Here is a 17,834-nt window from a genome sequence, read left to right as displayed (position 1 = left end):
TACAGAGACGCAGTTGCTCCTCTATATCTCATTCCCTATCTCAGACGGTTACATTTCTGACATGTTTCCCAGACCAGCAAGATCAACATGCTTCATTTCTAGATCGATTTCTGACCATGATTGCCTAACGAATGTTACAGCCCACTTGAGAATGCTGATCATGCTGTGATAATGGTAGAAACTGCTCTAAATTATCGACCCAAAACTGAAAACCCACTGCTCAAAACAATGAGTGGTACAAAACTGCAATTGAAGTACATGTTCCCATGCGGAAATTCGATATCAAGCCCCACTCTCCCCAATGGTTTACTTCTACTTGTGCAACTGCCATTGCTCAAAGGCAGCATGCATACCGCAGATTTAACAGACATAAGTCCAGTTCAAACAGACAGAAGTTTATAGAAGCTAGAAGTAATTGTAAGAGAGAAACAGCGACAGTTAAGAGAGAATAAAACGTATTGAAGCACAGAAATTAGGATCCCGCAATTTTTGGAAAATTTACAACAGTGTAGTAAATAATGGGCAGTTAACAATTCCCCCACTATCAAACAATCATGAGGTTGTTTGCACAGCAACCAAGAAGGCTAACATGCTTGTCAGTTGGTTTGCCTTGAACTCCACATTGGACCCAGCAAACCACTTCCTCCCTGACTTTCCTTTGCAGACAGACGCTACACTAGATGATCTGAAAACTACCCCCTCTCAGGTGCATGGTATCATAAATAACCTAGACACCTCGACTGTGCTATTAAAAAAATGCTCCGTTGAGGTTGCTCCAGTTCTCTCCAAACTTTACATACTACTTATTATATTACTTAATGAATCTTGCTTTCCTGACAGCTGGAAAACTGCTTCTATGGTACCAGTTCTCAAGAATTCTGGTGAAAGAACTGACCAATTAAATTATTTCCCCATTAGCCTCCTGCTTTTCGTCAAAATATTTGAGTCCACAATTAATCGAGCTCTAATCCATCACCTTACAGCTGCTAAACTTCTGACCGACTATCAATATGGATTTAGGCAAACCCCTTTCCACAGCAGATATCCCAACTGTAGTCTTTGAACATATATACCATTCACTTGACAAAGCAAGGGAGAGTAGTGCAGTAGCCCTAGACATATCTAAGGCTTTTGACAGGGTATGGCACGAAGATCTTTTCAGGAAAATTAGATCATATGCTATCACTAGAAGAATACATAATGTAATTAAATCCTTCTTAAGTAAGAGAAGAATCCAGGTTGTCCTCAATGGTCGTACATATAACCAATATGATAAAAATGTGGGAATACCTCAGAGGTCTACCCTTGGATCGTGATTATTCCCAATATTCATAAATGATCTCCCTGTAAAATTGTCTCTGAGATGGGTATATTTGCTGATGACACCACGCTCTATAACAGGCACAAAGGGAAAACAAATGAACACATATCTAAGGAAGTGGCAGAAACACTAGAGGAAGACCTCCAATCTGTAGTGAAATGGGGACAAAAATGGATGGTCACATTCAATGCTGTCAAGACTAAGCTGGTTTCCTTCAATAATTACAAGAAACCTTCTCTACCACCAATAGCAATGGCCCAAAACACATTACCTGAAAGTACTTCCTTTAAACTCCTCAGCCTAACGTTCACAGGGAGTATGAGTTGGAGCAGATACTTTGAAAGCATTGTCAAGGCTGCTACGAAGAAGATGGGCTCTCTCTACCATGCTAGAAAGCTACTTATGCGTGAAAGTATCCCGTACCTCTATAAGGCCACCGTTCGGCCATGTATGAAGTACTGTTGCCACATTTGGGCTGGTGCATCTGCTACTAGTCTCTCTCTCCTGGACAAGGTTCAAAAGAGAATCACCAACCTGATAAGTCCTGAACTATCATCTAAGCTTCTGCATCTGTCCCATCAACGAAATATTGCATCTCTCTGTCTGTTCAAGTATTTTAATGGTGAATGCTCTGACGAACTACAAGCACTTTTACCCTCTTGACATAAATACCCCTGACAAACCCGGCAAGCAGTTAAATCCCATCCCTACACAGTAGAGATCTCTAGGTGTAAGAAAGTCTTCTACTCCAATAGTTTCTTCCCCAAAACTGTTAGACTTTGGAACTCCCTTCTGGGATTGTGCTTTCCCAACTGTACTGACACGCAGAAGTTCAAGTGTAATATGAACAGACATCTTTCCACTCATCTCCCTTTATAATATCCCTGCAACTTATGTCCCCGATAGTAGCCACCTACTTCAAAGTGGCACTGTGCCGTGTTTGGGATGAAAATTGAATAAATAAAAAAAAATAATACACACACACACACACACACACACACACACACACACACACACACACACACACACACACACACACACACACACTAGCAGAAGTGTACCCGTCGTTGTCTGGAATAAAGAAAACATCTTAAAAAATGGACTGTTATTGATGAAAGTATGAAAGGTTATGAAAAGAGAGTGTGGGTGTAAAAAGATAGCTTAAAACTTTTGGAGTATCAAAACCACAGCAACCCCCTCAAACGAAGATGAGGGGGTAGGAGTGGGAATGTTTAATTGACACAAACGTATGATCACTAATTAGGTTTTTTTTTACACAGGAATCACCACTTATCAAGGCCTGGAGGCCACTAGAGGATAAGGGTTAATGGCTATGTATTAGTCAATGCGATTATAGCATAGTAAACCTAAGTAGTGAGAATTTTTGATTACTTAAGGGGACGGTTCATCAAGAACTTGTTTACATTGGACTTGAGGACAATCAGATTGTAGTCAGTTGGAAAGCAGGCAAACGGAAGTGAGTTCCATAGGCGTGCAGCTCTAAGAAAGAAGCTTTGTTTTTATAATGGGTTTCGTATTATAAGTGACACTTATGGGGTCTCACCTCCGTTGGCGTAAGTGAGCGATGTAACCCGTAAAAATCTCCCCTCTTTTATATGTGGGGTTATTATGGCAAGTCCAGTAGCTTTATATCAAGCATGTGAGCATGCATACGATTCCCATTTACGAGTGACATCCTTGGGCTATCACCCTGTTGGGGGTGTGAGCAGTGTAACCCGTCAAAACCTCTCCCATCTCATGATAGGTTATCTTGCCATATTTGGTAATTCTACGAGTGTAAATCGAACGGTTTCAGCGTGCACAGGGTTTCTAATTATAAGTAACCCCACTGTGGCCCCACGCCCGTTGGTGTCAGTGAACAGTGTGTCTTGTCAAAACCTTCTTATCCCTATGGTGGGTTGTCCTGCCAAATTTATTAGCTCTACTTGAAACAATGTGAACGTGCATAGGGTTTCTCCCTTGGTAACCCGTCCCCATTGGTAGTGAAGTTAAATAATCATATCCATTTTTGCTCCTTGATACCTCCGCTATCATTGTGCCAGTTTAGTATAATAGTAAACCATATAGGACCCCATTTCTGTACAGACAGACTGTTCGAGATGACCTCGGAAAAAAGGGTCGGTGCCTTCAGAGCTAAGTTAAACTCTTTATCCATAACTGTTGAAATGTATTTTGTCTTAATTTTTCCTATATTTGTGTGTGTGTGTATATATATATATATATATATATATATATATATATATATATATATATATATATATATATATTATTTATTTATCTTTGTTCTCTTATTGCAGTCTTACTAAAAACTCGAACCATCTTAACATTACTTAAGCAAAAAAAAAAAACCCTCCATGGATTAATATGGGAGGGGAGACTATCTTCAAATTCTATTCTAAACTGGGAATGGGCAAAGGACTTCTACTAAGTAGATATAAACAAGTCCCTCTTACCATTTTTATTTTTATTTCTTATTTTTTTAATGGAGAGTAGATAATGCAGTGCTTCTCCTTTTTTTGTCCCTCAGTCCTCATTTCTAATGGGTGATGTTTCTGACAAAGGGTGAAGAAAAAGCTGCTTCCCAGGTCAGTAGTACTTCGTGAATAGTAGTCTGTCTCTATGTCTATCCTTGTGGCCATGTCACTAGTAAGGGTGCTGGAGGTAAACGTTTTCATCTGAGCTGACGTTAACCGCCTGATAGTCAGGGACCCGGACCTTGGAATAACCACTAAGGAGGCTGTCCTATCAGCAGGTGCAAAATACTGGGGCTGCTGCATTGCCATTTGGTGAATGGATTCTGGACCATGCAGTAGTCTCTGGTGGGGCCTCTCGATGCCATACTAGTGGGTAATTGTTACGGCTTTACCTTATCATGTGCTAAAAAAAAAAAATTTTCCCGTCTTTCCTCTCTTACTTTCCGTCTCTGTTCTGCTCTAACTAAGTATGCTGACCAGTTCCACAAATCCCAAAATCCTCAACAAGAAAGAAAACACGAATAAACCTAGAACTCCATCCTCCAACGTAGACCCCTACTACCATGTTTCCTTCTCCAACATCAGGGGTCTACGTTCTAACCTTCCAGAGGTTGAAACCCAATTACAGGAGACGAAACCTGACATATTCTTTCTAAGCGAAACTGGAATAGGGCCGACCACCTCCCTAGATGAGTTCATAATTAAAGGATACTCTAACTTAACATCTAAATCTGACCCCCAAGATCGCCACGGGCATGGAATATGTGCCTACATTAAAGATGGCTTTCCGTGTGGCAGGGATATCTCCAGAGAAGACCCTAATTTACCTTATATGTGCTTCCGGGTTGCACTTACTTACACCACTGCATTTATATTTGCCCTCTATCATCCCCACAACAGCGGAGTTACTGTCTTTAAGAGTATATCAGAGAAAATTTACAACATCCTTCGACTAACATTCACATTTGCGGTGACTTCAATGTCCATAATGTGGAATGGCTGACCCACTCAAATAAAACTGATGATGAGGGGAGGTTCTATCATGATTTTGCCATTGCCTATGACCTCACTCAGATTGTTCGCAAACCCACTCGTGTGCCCGATACTACCGGTCAGTACGCAAGCCTTCTAGACCTTTTTCTATCCACTTCCCCTGAGCTATGCTCATGTTCCATTCTATCTCCCCTGGGATCCTCCGACCACTGCGTTGTATCAGTTAAGATAAAAATGAAATATAATAAATCTACAGACGTACCTCTCCACTGTACTGTATATCAATACTCTATGGCGGACTGGGATAGCTTCTGTACGTTCATATCTAATCTACCTCTCCATTCCATGTTTAAAAAGGATGTGTCCTCTATAGTATCAGACCTGACCGAATGGTTAATTGTAGGCATAGACCAATTCATACCATCCAAAAATTCCAACAAAAACCTAACAGCCAGCTATGGTTCTCCCCTGAATGTGCTGCTGCCATCGCACACAGAAATCACTTTTTCCATAGCTACCAACGTAATAGATGCACTGAAACTAAATCTGCTTTCAGGACTGCCAGCAACCACTAAAAGAGTAATAAAAAATGCAAGAGAGCTATATGCTCAATCCGTTAAATCCAAAGTAGCTGAGCAGCGGCTTGGTTCCCACCAGTTCTGGCAAATAGAAAATAAGATCCTGAACAGAAATGTTCTATCCCAAACATTATCAATAGACCAGAGGTCATCTCGACAGCATCCGACAAGGCCAAACTATTTGCCAAGAACTTTGCGGCAAATTCTACCCTGTGTGACGAAGGCCATCAACTCCCCATATTCCCTCCTATAACAGACAACACGCTATGCAACATACAAATATCTGTGCATCAGGTCGCCAAGCTAATCAAGAACCTTGACTCCAGTAAAGCAACTGGTCCTGACCGTATTCCAATTATAGTGTTAAAAAAATTACAACCAGAACTTGCCCCCATACTTACCAAACTGTTTAAGCGTTGCCTTAAGGAGAAGTGCTTCCCAACACCCTGGAAAACCTCATCAGTATGCCCTTTATTTAAGAATTCAGATGATAAGTCATCTCCCTCTCAGTACAGACCAATAAGTCTCCTGTGTGTTATGAGTAAGTTGCTGGAATCCACAATAAATAGAGAAGTAGTCAACCATCTCAGCAGAAATAACTTTCTTAGCGACACACAATATGGTTTCCATTTTGCTAGATCTACAGCAGATGTGCTAACGGTTATATCTCATAGGATTAGCGAATCTCTCGACAAAGGCTTCATTTCTAGGGAAATTGCTCTTGACATATCAAAGGCCTTCAATAAGGTTTGGCATAAAGGCCTACTTCACAAGATTTCCAGCTACGGTATAACTGGAAATGTTTTCTCGATCATTAGATCATTTCTCTTTGATAGGCTCATAAGAGTAGTGGTTGAGGAGCAGAAATCAGAGGCCCACAGTATTAATGCTGGAGTCCCTCAGGCGTCCATACTGGGCCCAACTCTCTTCCTGATCTACATCAATGATCTCCCGAAACTAAAATCTTTCCTTGACATCTATGCTGATGACACGACTATCTATGGCAACACATCAAAGGCCATAAATGATGATGTTCTCTCCGATTCTCTCTCCTCTGATCTTGAGCGCATGGTACAGTGGGGGAAGAGGTGGCTGGTTACCTTTAATGCATCTAAGACCAAGCTCCTATCTCTACATCATAAACGCTCTGATTCCCATCTGGCATCAATTGAAATGGATAGCTCTCGTCTAGGGGAGGCCCCATGTTTTGATAAGCTTCTGGGTTTGACCTTTACTCCTGATCTTAAATGGAACACATACATCAAGTCTGTGGCCAAGGTCGCTGGGAAAATGTTGGGATCCTTCTACCGCTCCAGAAGATATCTCACTAATGATGCAATTCTCTATCTATATAAAAGCCAAGTACGTCCAAGGATGGAGTACTGCTGCCACATCTGGGCAGGAGCTGCTAAAAAAAGCCTATCCTGCCTTGACAGAGTACAAAATAGACTTCGTGGCTTGGTGGAGGATGGCCTTTTCCCTTCCCTGCAACCGCTTTCTCACAAAAGAGGCGTCACGAGCTTATTTTTGTTCTGTCGTTATTTCCATGACAAGTGCTCATCTGAGCTCCATTCTCTGGTCCCCCCTCGCCAATCTTTTTCAAAAAACACCCGACTAGCTGAAACCACTGTCAATAATTTTCCCCACTCTTTATCTGTGCCTAAATCAAAACGTAGATTCCATGAACAAAGCTTCTTTCTTAGAACTGCACGCCTATGGAACTCTGTTCCGTTTGCCTGTTTCCCTCCCGACTTCAACCTGGATGTCTTCAAGTCCAACACAAAAAAATTCCTAATGAACCACCCTCTTAAGTAATGACACTTTATCAATTCTCCAATACTATTACTACACTATCCCATTGATTACTGTACATACAATAACCCTTATCCCCGAGTGCCCTTGGGCCTTGATAAGTGGTGACCTCCATGTAAAAAAAAAAGAAAAAAAAAAAGCGACAGACGCGCACAGAGACTTGAACTTGATTGTATAGATATAGATATAATGTATTTGTTTATTTTGTCTGCGGTACTTTTGAACAGAAATTGGGAATAATTTCTCTTCCCCTTCCCCATCAATGTGGTGGGGATCTCTCTCTGTCTCTCTGTCTCTCTCTAATTCTCTAATTCTCTAATTATTCACAGACATTGCGAATTTCGGTAGAGGGCTTTCCGTTCAAAATTATCGCAAACAAAATAAACAAATATATGATATCTACAAAACAGCGAGGCATTTGGGCATCATGGTTTCAAATATATAATAAGTAAGCATTGTTAATTATAAAAAAATTCTTGATTATGTCCGTTCTTTTTTTTTTAAATTATGTTTTCCATTTTTCTTATAAACATTTTCCGTGTAAAATATAATATATATCTAAAAAGAATAAAAAAAATAGTATAAAATAAAAAAATATATTGAATGTTCCATCGCATCACTTCCGATTCTTCATCGAATGATCTTTAGGTGACGAAAACAAATGAACAAAAAGATGGAGAAAAGAAGTTAATTCCAAAAAGCAGCCAGAAAACACGTGGAGTCAGTTAAACGTCGAAATGAACGAACCGGTGCAGTTCTAGAAGAAACGTTAAACATTTGAATTCCATGATGCTAAAAATAGCGTCACGGGACTAATTCCATCGCATTATACATTTTAAAATGTCACTCGTTTCATACACAATGTTATTTATTGTTGTGTCGCGGTGAAAATCACCGCTTCATTTTCTTTGTTTTTCTCTGTTTAGCCTTTCCTGACCACAGCGCAGTGCAGTGCAGCTGCAGCAGTAATCCGAAGAGCCCTTTTCAGGGCTAGGTTCCTACGAAAGACCTTCCCCTTTGTTTTACGACCTGTAAGCCTCCAGCATCTCCAGCTTCCAGCATCTCCTGCCTGCAGCTCCAGCTTCCTGCATCTCCTGCCTGCAGCTCCAGCTTCCTGCATCTCCTGGCTGCAGCTCCAGCTTCCTGCATCTCCTGCCTGCAGCTTCAGCTTTCTGCATCTCCTGCCTGCAGCTCCAGCTTCCTGCATCTCCTGGCTGCAGCTCCAGCTTCCTGCATCTCCTGCCTGCAGCTCCAGCTTCCTGCATCTCCTGGCTGCAGCTCCAGCTTCCTGCATCTCCTGCCTGCAGCTTCAGCTTTCTGCATCTCCTGCCTGCAGCTCCAGCTTCCTGCATCTCCTGCCTGCAGCTCCAGCTTCCTGCATCTCCTGCCTGCAGCTTCAGCTTTCTGCATCTCCTGCCTGCAGCTCCAGCTTCCTGCATCTCCTGGCTGCAGCTCCAGCTTCCTGCATCTCCTGGCTGCAGCTCCAGCTTCCTGCATCTCCTGGCTGCAGCTCCAGCTTCCTGCATCTCCTGCCTGCAGCTTCAGCTTTCTGCATCTCCTGCCTGCAGCTCCAGCTTCCTGCATCTCCTGGCTGCAGCTCCAGCTTCCTGCATCTCCTGCCTGCAGCTTCAGCTTTCTGCATCTCCTGCCTGCAGCTCCAGCTTCCTGCATCTCCTGGCTGCAGCTCCAGCTTCCTGCATCTCCTGCCTGCAGCTCCAGCTTCCTGCATCTCCTGGCTGCAGCTCCAGCTTCCTGCATCTCCTGCCTGCAGCTTCAGCTTTCTGCATCTCCTGCCTGCAGCTCCAGCTTCCTGCATCTCCTGGCTGCAGCTCCAGCTTCCTGCATCTCCTGGCTGCAGCTCCAGCTTCCTGCATCTCCTGGCTGCAGCTCCAGCTTCCTGCATCTCCTGGCTGCAGCTCAAGCTTCCTGCATCTCCTGCCTGCAGCTCCAGCTTCCTGCATCTCCTGGCTGCAGCTCCAGCTTCCTGCATCTCCTGCCTTCAGCTTCCTGCATCTCCTGGCTGCAGCTCCAGCTTCCTGCATCTCCTGCCTGCAGCTCCAGCTTCCTGCATCTTCTGGCTGCAGCTCCAGCTTCCTGCATCTCCGGGCTGCAGCTCCAGCTTCCTGCATCTCCTGCCTGCAGCTTCAGCTTTCTGCATCTCCTGCCTGCAGCTCCAGCTTTCTGCATCTCCTGGCTGCAGCTCCAGCTTCCTGCATCTCCAACCTGCAGTCTTCCGGCAACTCCTGCCTGCAGCTTCAGCTTTCTGCATCCCCTGCCTGCAGCTCCAGCTTCCTGCATTTCCAGCCTGCAGCCTTCAGCTTCCTGCACCTCCTGTCTGCAGCCCCAGACTCCTTCTTGCAACACCTGGCCCTGCTTCACAGTCGGTTGCCTTCCTTTTCCAGTCCCGGACGCCATTCCTAGACTGCTCTTGGGTCTAGGCCCCCAGTTCCTGACTAATCCAGACTAGGTGAAGTCACTCGTTCCTGACGACCAGCCGACCAATCAAGATCAGGACGAGGACTCTCGATCGAACACATCCTTTGTTTTTTTACAAATAAAAGGGCGATTTTTGCGTCCTTTAAACGAACATTCCTGTGTCTGTCATTCTTCTTTGCCTATTCACCGTTTTGCTGCCTGTATCTACCTTGTTAGTTGTTGGGTCGATTGTCTCCAGACGACCGGCCCCCGCAACAGTTGTAGGTTGTAAATATAGCTTCGAGTATTTTTAATTTTTAAAATTATCTTCAGCGTATGTATGTGGTCAGATGCTTTTCTGGGGATAAGGCAGGTTTCAACAATAATTCACAGGAGAACAGCTTATGTCAGAGACGAGACGTCGAAGTGTAGCGAGTTGTTAGACGAACTAAACTCTTCATATGAAGAGGGTATTTAAGGTAAACAATGAGGTCACGTGATTTTTATTTCCTTCTTTCCTCTTCCTCCGTGTTGTACGGGTATGATCCGAATTTACGCACTTGTTTGAGCTAATTTATAATATATAATTTTCTTCCAAGAACTTCGGACGTCTTCGGATCCGTGACGGACGACGCGTATAAGTAATTTCCTCGGGAGTTACTTCCAGGGGGGTTTCTTCGGTTGGATCTTTATGGTCTATACTGTCATCTTGTGTGTTTTCTGTGTCACTGTGCTTGGAAGAGTCCGATTGTTCATCTATTGATGATTCGGATTCGACATGTATGGGACTATCTATTTCGTATTCACTTTCGGTATTGTTTTGATCAATGGTGTGGTAGTTAGGGTGTTGTTCAACTTTGATAATGTCAGACTTCTTCACTTTATATCTTTTTCCCCGAAATTGTTTATCTGTAAACTTTTGTACGGTACAATACTGATCTTCAACTTCCATCACCATATATTTGTTGCGAGCATTGGTTTTAACTCTATCTTGGTATAGATAGACGATCTCTCCAACTTTAGTATCAGTTTTTATTTCGGTAGTTCTGCCTCGGCCCTTATATTTAGCTGAGGATTCATGTCTTTTTAATCTATTTCGGTGTTTCTCTTCAATCAGGCTTTTGTATTCTATTGGTAGTTTTTCTCCTGTGATTTGGTCTCTCATTGTCCAAATTTCTAGTGAAGAGTAACCATTTTCTCTGAATCTGCTGTTCATATTGGAAATTATTATGGCCAATTCAGTGTCTGTTATTTTGCCACCATTTGGTTTCAATTTGCATAGTTCTGTATGGAATTCTGATATTGAACGTTCACTAATAGGGTTTTTGTTAATGTTCTGTATTTCTCCAACCTCTATTTTGATATGGAACGATTCCAGTGAACTATCGGTGAGTAGGGCTTGAAATCCCGAAGCGCCATCGACCCTGATTTTTACTTCATCTCCTGACGGGGGACGGAATCTTGATATGGTGGTGATTAGGCCATCCTTAAGAGATTGACTGCTCTCCGATAGTAATAATGTTGCCTGTGTCAAGGAAGAAACATTTTCTCGAACTAATAATATCAGTTGTCCTTCACGTTTGATGACATCACTAGCGTACCAGCTCCCAATTTTGTCAGGTGGTTTTGTTGACGATTGATTTTTGAACTGACTTGGTACCTGCTTTAGTGATACGCAAGTGTGGCAACTATCTACGGTGCGATTGATGGCTTTATCTGTATCCAGTGCATAGAATCCCATATTAAAGATTTGTTTTAACTGATGTTTACTGGCGTGTTGGAGTTGTAAATGTAGAGCGACCAAAAGTCCATCTAATACCCCTTGGGGAATGACGATTCTTTGTCTAGCAGGCCGTAAGGCTTCTTCCCGCATAACTATGATTAACCCATCTGCAGGGGCTGATGAGAGTTTACAATGTTGTAAATACCTTTTAATTGTGGTTAACCCTTTCTTCTTTTTAGATGGAGTTCTGCCATCGCGTAGTAGCCGATATACTTGTTGTAAGTCTGGACAGTCTTGTTGAGCTTGAATCCACGTATTGCAAGTCATGTATGGGATAGGACAGTGACCAACTAGTATGTCTTTTACGGTGACTTCTCTAACCACGGATTCCTCTAGGGCACTGATGAATTTACAGATTTGGCATTTTCCTTCGCAATGGATAGGATTTCGGCTGGCGTAATCCGATATATTATTTTTACCTGGTAAATGGGATAATTTGACAGGATATCGAGATATGACACTGAGGAACGTCGTGACTCTGGAGCTTGCGGAGAATGCGCCGCGTTGGAGTTTTTCATATGCTTGTACACAGGGTCGGCTATCCGTGAGTACTTCGGTGATGTTTTCTGATTGAATTATATATGGGCTGAAGTGTTTGATAGCCGACGCTATGCCCAGAGCTTCCAACTCACAAGCTAGCCAACCTGCTTGGTTGGATGTTTTACGAGCGTTGAATAGACCTGCGAGGTGGGGTTTGTTTCCTCTTAATACGAAAAGGGATGCCGCTAAGCCGGCAGAGGTTGTAGCTGCATCCGTGATTATCTGTAGTTGGTCCTCTCTTCTAGGTAAGGTTAGGATTTTGGCTTGTTTAAGGTGTTCTTTGGCTTTGAGGAATGTGTCTTCCAGATCTGATGTCCATTTGATTCTGTCGTTTGACGAGCCCATTGCGCAGACTTTATCTAGAGGTGCTAAAAAATCTGAATGTTTAGGTATAACTTTACTTAGGAATTTGTAAGATCCTATGAATGATCTCATTTCTTTGATGGTTTCAGGGAGATTGCAGGCAGCCAAGGTATTTAGACGATGACTTGTAGCTTTGAGGGCTCCATTGGTCCATCGCCAACCCAGAATTTCTGTCGATGTTGGACAGCAAACCGTTTTAGATGGGGATAACTTCAAGTTATTCTTATGTAGTGTTTGTAATACTTCTTCCCATACGTTGTTAAGTTCCCGGGGTGTGTTGGCCCCGACATATAGGTCATCAGCCAATTTTACCACCGATCCTTTTATCATTAGATCGCCTAGGACTTTGGACATTAATTGTTCTAAAGCTAATTCAGAGCCTGGAAGACCCATCACCGCTCTGGTATAAACATATACACCACGTAATGGTGTACAGATGCTGACATATTTCATTGATGATTTGGCCAAGGGTATTTGAAAGTATGCTTGACTTAAGTCAGTTTTAATTAAGAATTTAAACTGAGCAATATGTCTTATGATGTCATCTACTTTGGGCATGAGAGCAGGTTGTGGTTTGGTGTACTGGCTCAGTTCAGTGAATGCAGTCACTAACCGAAAGCCTCCTGAAGGTTTGGTAACAAGGAATGAAGGGTTTACATATTCCGCTGTGATGTTTATGTTTTCTGGGCGTACGAAGACACCTTGTTCGTATAGTTCATCAATCTTGGTTTGGAGTCGCTCTAGATTTGTCCGGTTATATAATGGAATGCGTCCCTTTCTTTGTGGTGGTAGAGATACGGCAACATTAATCCTGTGTTGGAAATTTCCTGATCTTCCATTGTAGCATCCGATTACCTGTGAAAATACCTGATTATATTTCTTATTTGTCGTGAAGAAGATGGTCTTTTCTTCCTGGCTAAGGATGTTCGAGGGGTCCACAGAAATTTCTGCTGACCTGTCCGTTTGTTTGGAATCATTGGTAAGAATTATTGGAGTCGGTTTCAAAGTATCACTGGATAGTGATAATTGGGTCGTGTGGCGTATCTGACATACTTGCTCATGGCGTTTGATGAGTATGGGTATGGTGGACTTGTTAGTGAGCGTTATTATATCATGATCCGGTTTCACTAGCTCACATTGGATCCATTCATCCTGATTGTTATTGCATCTAGGTTCTACTGAAACTATTTTATCCTGGTATTCAGGTGGTATCGATAAGGCAACGCTGGAACCAGGTAGTAGGCAGGTCTGTCGTGGGACGCGCAATATAGTTGCTGCTTTAACATTAGCGTGTCTTTTTATATTGAGGTATTTGAAATCACAGCAATCACCGAGGTAAACGTGGTTGGTGTTTGCGCGAAGGTAAACGTCATTCCTGTCCATAAATGGCATGCCACCCAGAATGGCACAGTTCAGGTCCTTAACTACAAGTCCGTCGAAGCGAAAGCAGTGGGCTTGATTTGTGATTGGACACCTTCTCGAAACATTGAAGTGTACTTCCCCTTCTATTTCCATGGGGGAGACACCGTCCGCCATGTTAGCTTTGTGGATCGTGGGCAGGATATTTAGTTTTAGACGTCTCGCCTCGCTTTTCCTAATTAAATTAGTTTCCGCACCGGTGTCCAGTATAATGATCGAGTTTTCTTTGTTTGTTTCTACTTCCATACACGGTGATGATACAATATCTACCTTGTTGATTTTGGGGTTCTGAGGTTGTTTAACTCGGACCATCCTACTGTTGGGTTCGTGGTACTCGAAGTCTTCGTCTTCTTCTTCAGATTCCGATAAGATTTCAATATCAGTAATTTTAGATCGAAGAAATCTTCTATCTGATGTTGGCATAAAAGGGCAGTTTTGGAAGTAGTGAGTCTCTGCACCTGGTCTGTTTGCTGCATCGCAGAGGCAACATTTCGGTCTTTTTGTCAGGCGACCTCTCTGGTTTCCAGATCTTCTACTTCTGTTGATGGAAGAGTATGCTATATTCCCTTCTCTGTCCCCTATTTCTTGTAATAGGGATGGTATAGCATCACTGATCTCCGCCCTAATAGAATATAGAGTGGAGTCTCTTAGAGTGATCGCGAATCTTTGTTTAACAATGGATGGTAGTTCTCGATGGATTGCATCAAGCCAGATCATCACCGTGATGTTCTGTAATGTAGGGGTTAGGCATTCATCGTTTTCTAATTTTGATCCGCAATGTTTAATGGCTGAAGATTTTGTAATCAAGCTGTCTTCCATAAATGAGTAGCATCTTTCCCAGAGAGCCTCTCTTGTTTCATTGGCGCCACATTTAAATTTAAACATGTTCATTATGGTCGTACCGGATTTACGACAATCATAGTATTGACGGAGTCTATCAAAGATTTCGTCAATACTGTGCGCCTCTTCTTTTACGAAGGTACTACTAACAACAGGGGCATGGATGCTTATAAAGCTGAGTAGTACTTTTAGGTTAATGGCTTTTTTTTTCCGCCGAGAATCTTTTCCCATTAACCTCTTGTTCATCGGTTATGAAGCCTCTGTGGGGGATGCCACTTGCGACACTGCACCAGGTTTTAAGGTCCTCCAAATAGCGTTCGAATTTATCTTCATTTGAGATATGGTATAATAACTGCTCACACCAGGCTTCGAGCGAGCCTCTTGATTCGTGTTCAGTGAGGATTCTTTGTTTAGTGCTGAAGGCAGACATCCTTTTATTTTAATTTTAATTTAAAAGTTTCCAAATTAATCACCGTGAAATTGAACAAGTTGAAAAAATAGCCGTAGAAAACTTTAATCAAAGATCAGGGTGGAGACTTTTTTTTTTTTTTTTTTTTTTTTTACAGAAATGTCAAGGGGGGAAAAGTGTAAAAATTCAATTTCTTTTAGAAAAAATAAACGAAAATAAAAGTTCAGATTTCTAATAATCTTTCCTGTAATATGAGTGAGAGTAAAAATTGTTTTTTTTTTGTTTTTTTTTGTTGTTGTTACTTTCGTCCTTTCAATAGTTTAAAAGTTTAGCAAAGAAACTTTTGAATTAACAAATGGCATCCGTTATTTTCTATCAATATCTGAAAGAAAATAAAAGTGAAGAAACAGTCTGATTAAATTAATTCTTTAAGCTTTAAGGTAAGATTCGTGCGACAAGAACATACGTATGTATGTTATGTTACTAATAGAAATGTGGTGGTTTTTTTTTTTTTTTTTTTTTTGTAGAAAGTCTTACCGTACACCGACCCCTAGTCAATGGGCACTTATTTGCTTCCGTTTGTAAAACGTATTATTGAGGGAGGCTGAATTCTTTTGAATTTTTGGCCGCTGCCACCACGTATGTATGTGGTCAGATGCCTTTCCGGGGATAAGGCAGGTTTCAACAATAATTCACAGGAGAACAGTTTATGTCAGAGACGAGACGTCGAAGTGTAGCGAGTTGTTAGACGAACTAAACTCTTCATATGAAGAGGGTATTTAAGGTAAACAATGAGGTCACGTGATGTGACGCAGAAAGTATTATTGTCATCTTATTAACTAACCTTTGTCTTAAATCAGAGGGGAGGGCAGTTATATATGTAAATACTCATAATTATTTTTCAAGTTTATTTATTTATTTTGATGGAAATCGCTTCAGACAAGACATGAAGCCACTTGATGTTAGGAACTTAAAAAAAAACATGACTTCAATGTAAAAAAAAGAAGAAAAAAAAGACCAGCCAACAATACGTCTTAGATGAATAGATTTGTAGAGGACTACGATATATAAATCCTAATCCTGTTACAAAAGAAAATAATGAAACGAATGGTATGAAGGAAACAAAAACTCAATTGCTGGATAAGATAAACGTGTCGTTTATTTACTGTTGAAAGAATGAGTGTTTTAGATATAACACGTGTTCATGTCCGCACGGGTGTAATCATCGTTTGTTGCAGGACTGGTGGTATAGAAAGAAAGGGAAATGTGTGTTCATCTCACGTTCGGGTCACTATCGTTTGTTCGCGCGTGGGAAAAGAAGTGAGTGATGTAGTGGAAAATGGGAATGATAGTCCAGCGTGTAGACAAAGAAAAAGATAGAGGGTTGACATCAGTTAAACTGTACGCCATGTTAGCCGTCAGCTACGCGGTAGTGCTCTCTGGCACAAGTTGTATATATATAGAGAGAAAAAGTGAGAATGTCAATCCAGTTCATGGAGAGAGAAAGCGTATAAAGTGTACATACAGTCTGTTAGCTTGTTGTCCCACATAGTAGCAAATGGTGTGAGGCACGCGCGTGCGCGCATGCCGAAAAGGCACGCTGTCGGTCTGTAGACCGCCCAGCTAGGAAGCTGGTCTGAAAAGGCTGCAAACAGCTTGTCTCTTGCTTTTATAGGTGTTTCCGCTGGTCTTTTGCGCATGTGTGGATTTCCTTTGAAAGGGGAAGTGACGTTGTCCATGTGTGCGCGTGTGTGAGTACATGTGTGTACGTTAGCGTGTGTGTGTATACACGTGAATGTGAGTGTATGTACGCGAACGTGATTATATGTACGTGTGTGGACGTGCGGGCGTATGTTTGTGTGCGCGTATGTATATGACAAGTAATATGGCTTGAAATGTAAACGCATGTTTTTGTGTGAGACTAGAAAAGGCTCGCGCAGATTCCAACCCAGAAAACGGCAATTTTCCCACTTTGTCAGAAACATCGCTAATGGAATGTGACGATTAAAGGACACAATAAGGAAAGTAAGATTTACGAGGCTGAGATATCTACTTTCTACCCTCCAAATTGACAAGGCACATAGTGACTGATATAGTACATATCGATATAAATGGTATTGTTGGATACTTGAATCAAGGTACAAATACATGATCAAAGCATACTTACCGATATCTTCACAAAAGAACTTGTTATCAAAATCGTCCAAAGTCTGGATGTCGGTCGCCATCACTTCGAGTTTCCCAAAAACTTATGTATTGCAGAATGCAGCGTTGCAAACCGTAAAACTGACTTTTCAACGTTTATTCACATTAATGTGTTTTTGTGGTTTTTATATAAACTAGACTTCCTCCATTTAAATTTTTCCAAGAATTCGAGTAAGATGATCATCCGTTGTCGAGGATCCAGTTACACACACCCACACACACACACACACACGCACGCACACACACACACACACACACACACACACACACACACACACACACACACACACACACACACACACACGCACACGCACGCGCGCGCACACAGAGGTGAGGTAGGAGAAGGAGGGTTATATTATAATAGATATCAACTTTTTAGAGATAGAGAGCTACATCCACACAGATGTGCAATGTGCAGTGTGTATGTGTGTGTGTGTGTGAGAGAGAGAGAGAGAGAGAGAGAGAGAGAGAGAGAGAGAGAGAGAGAGAGAGAGAGAGAGAGAGAGAGAGAGTGAGAGAGAGGAGGGGAGGAGGGAGAGAGAAAGAAAGAGGGAGGGAGACGGTAGCGGAGAAAAGGAGATGAAATAATAAATACCAAAAGTGAAAATAAAACACGAATTGTTACAGAGAACCAAAGAAAGCGGGATGAAAGGAAAAAAAA

The 17,834-nt window shown here is 42.1% G+C and overlaps 1 protein-coding gene across 10 annotated transcripts in view; it reads right to left on the bottom strand.

Annotated features, from left to right (window-relative positions):
* Positions 1-17,608, bottom strand: part of LOC145266406 (ETS-related transcription factor Elf-5-like) — a 128,500-nt gene extending 110,892 nt beyond the window's left edge. For 6 of the 10 annotated variants that reach the window (XM_080122060.1, XM_080122062.1, XM_080122063.1 and 3 more), the window contains exon 1: positions 17,136-17,344. In XM_080122060.1, the coding sequence (XP_079978186.1) occupies positions 17,136-17,196 (61 nt within the window). In that variant the 5' untranslated portion in view covers positions 17,197-17,344. Of the gene's footprint in view, positions 1-17,135 lie in introns of all 10 variants that reach the window. The other 4 variants (XM_080122064.1, XM_080122067.1, XM_080122065.1 and 1 more) reach the window with 3 other exon arrangements.
* Between the last annotated feature and the right edge of the window lie 226 nt (positions 17,609-17,834).

This window comes from Euprymna scolopes, chromosome 41 (assembly GCF_053919585.1).
Source record: "Euprymna scolopes isolate OS-2025 chromosome 41, ASM5391958v1, whole genome shotgun sequence".
Taxonomy (NCBI): Eukaryota; Metazoa; Mollusca; class Cephalopoda; order Sepiida; family Sepiolidae; genus Euprymna; species Euprymna scolopes.
The sequence above is the reverse complement of the archived record's forward strand: the minus strand, read 5'-3'. Positions and strand labels throughout refer to the sequence as shown.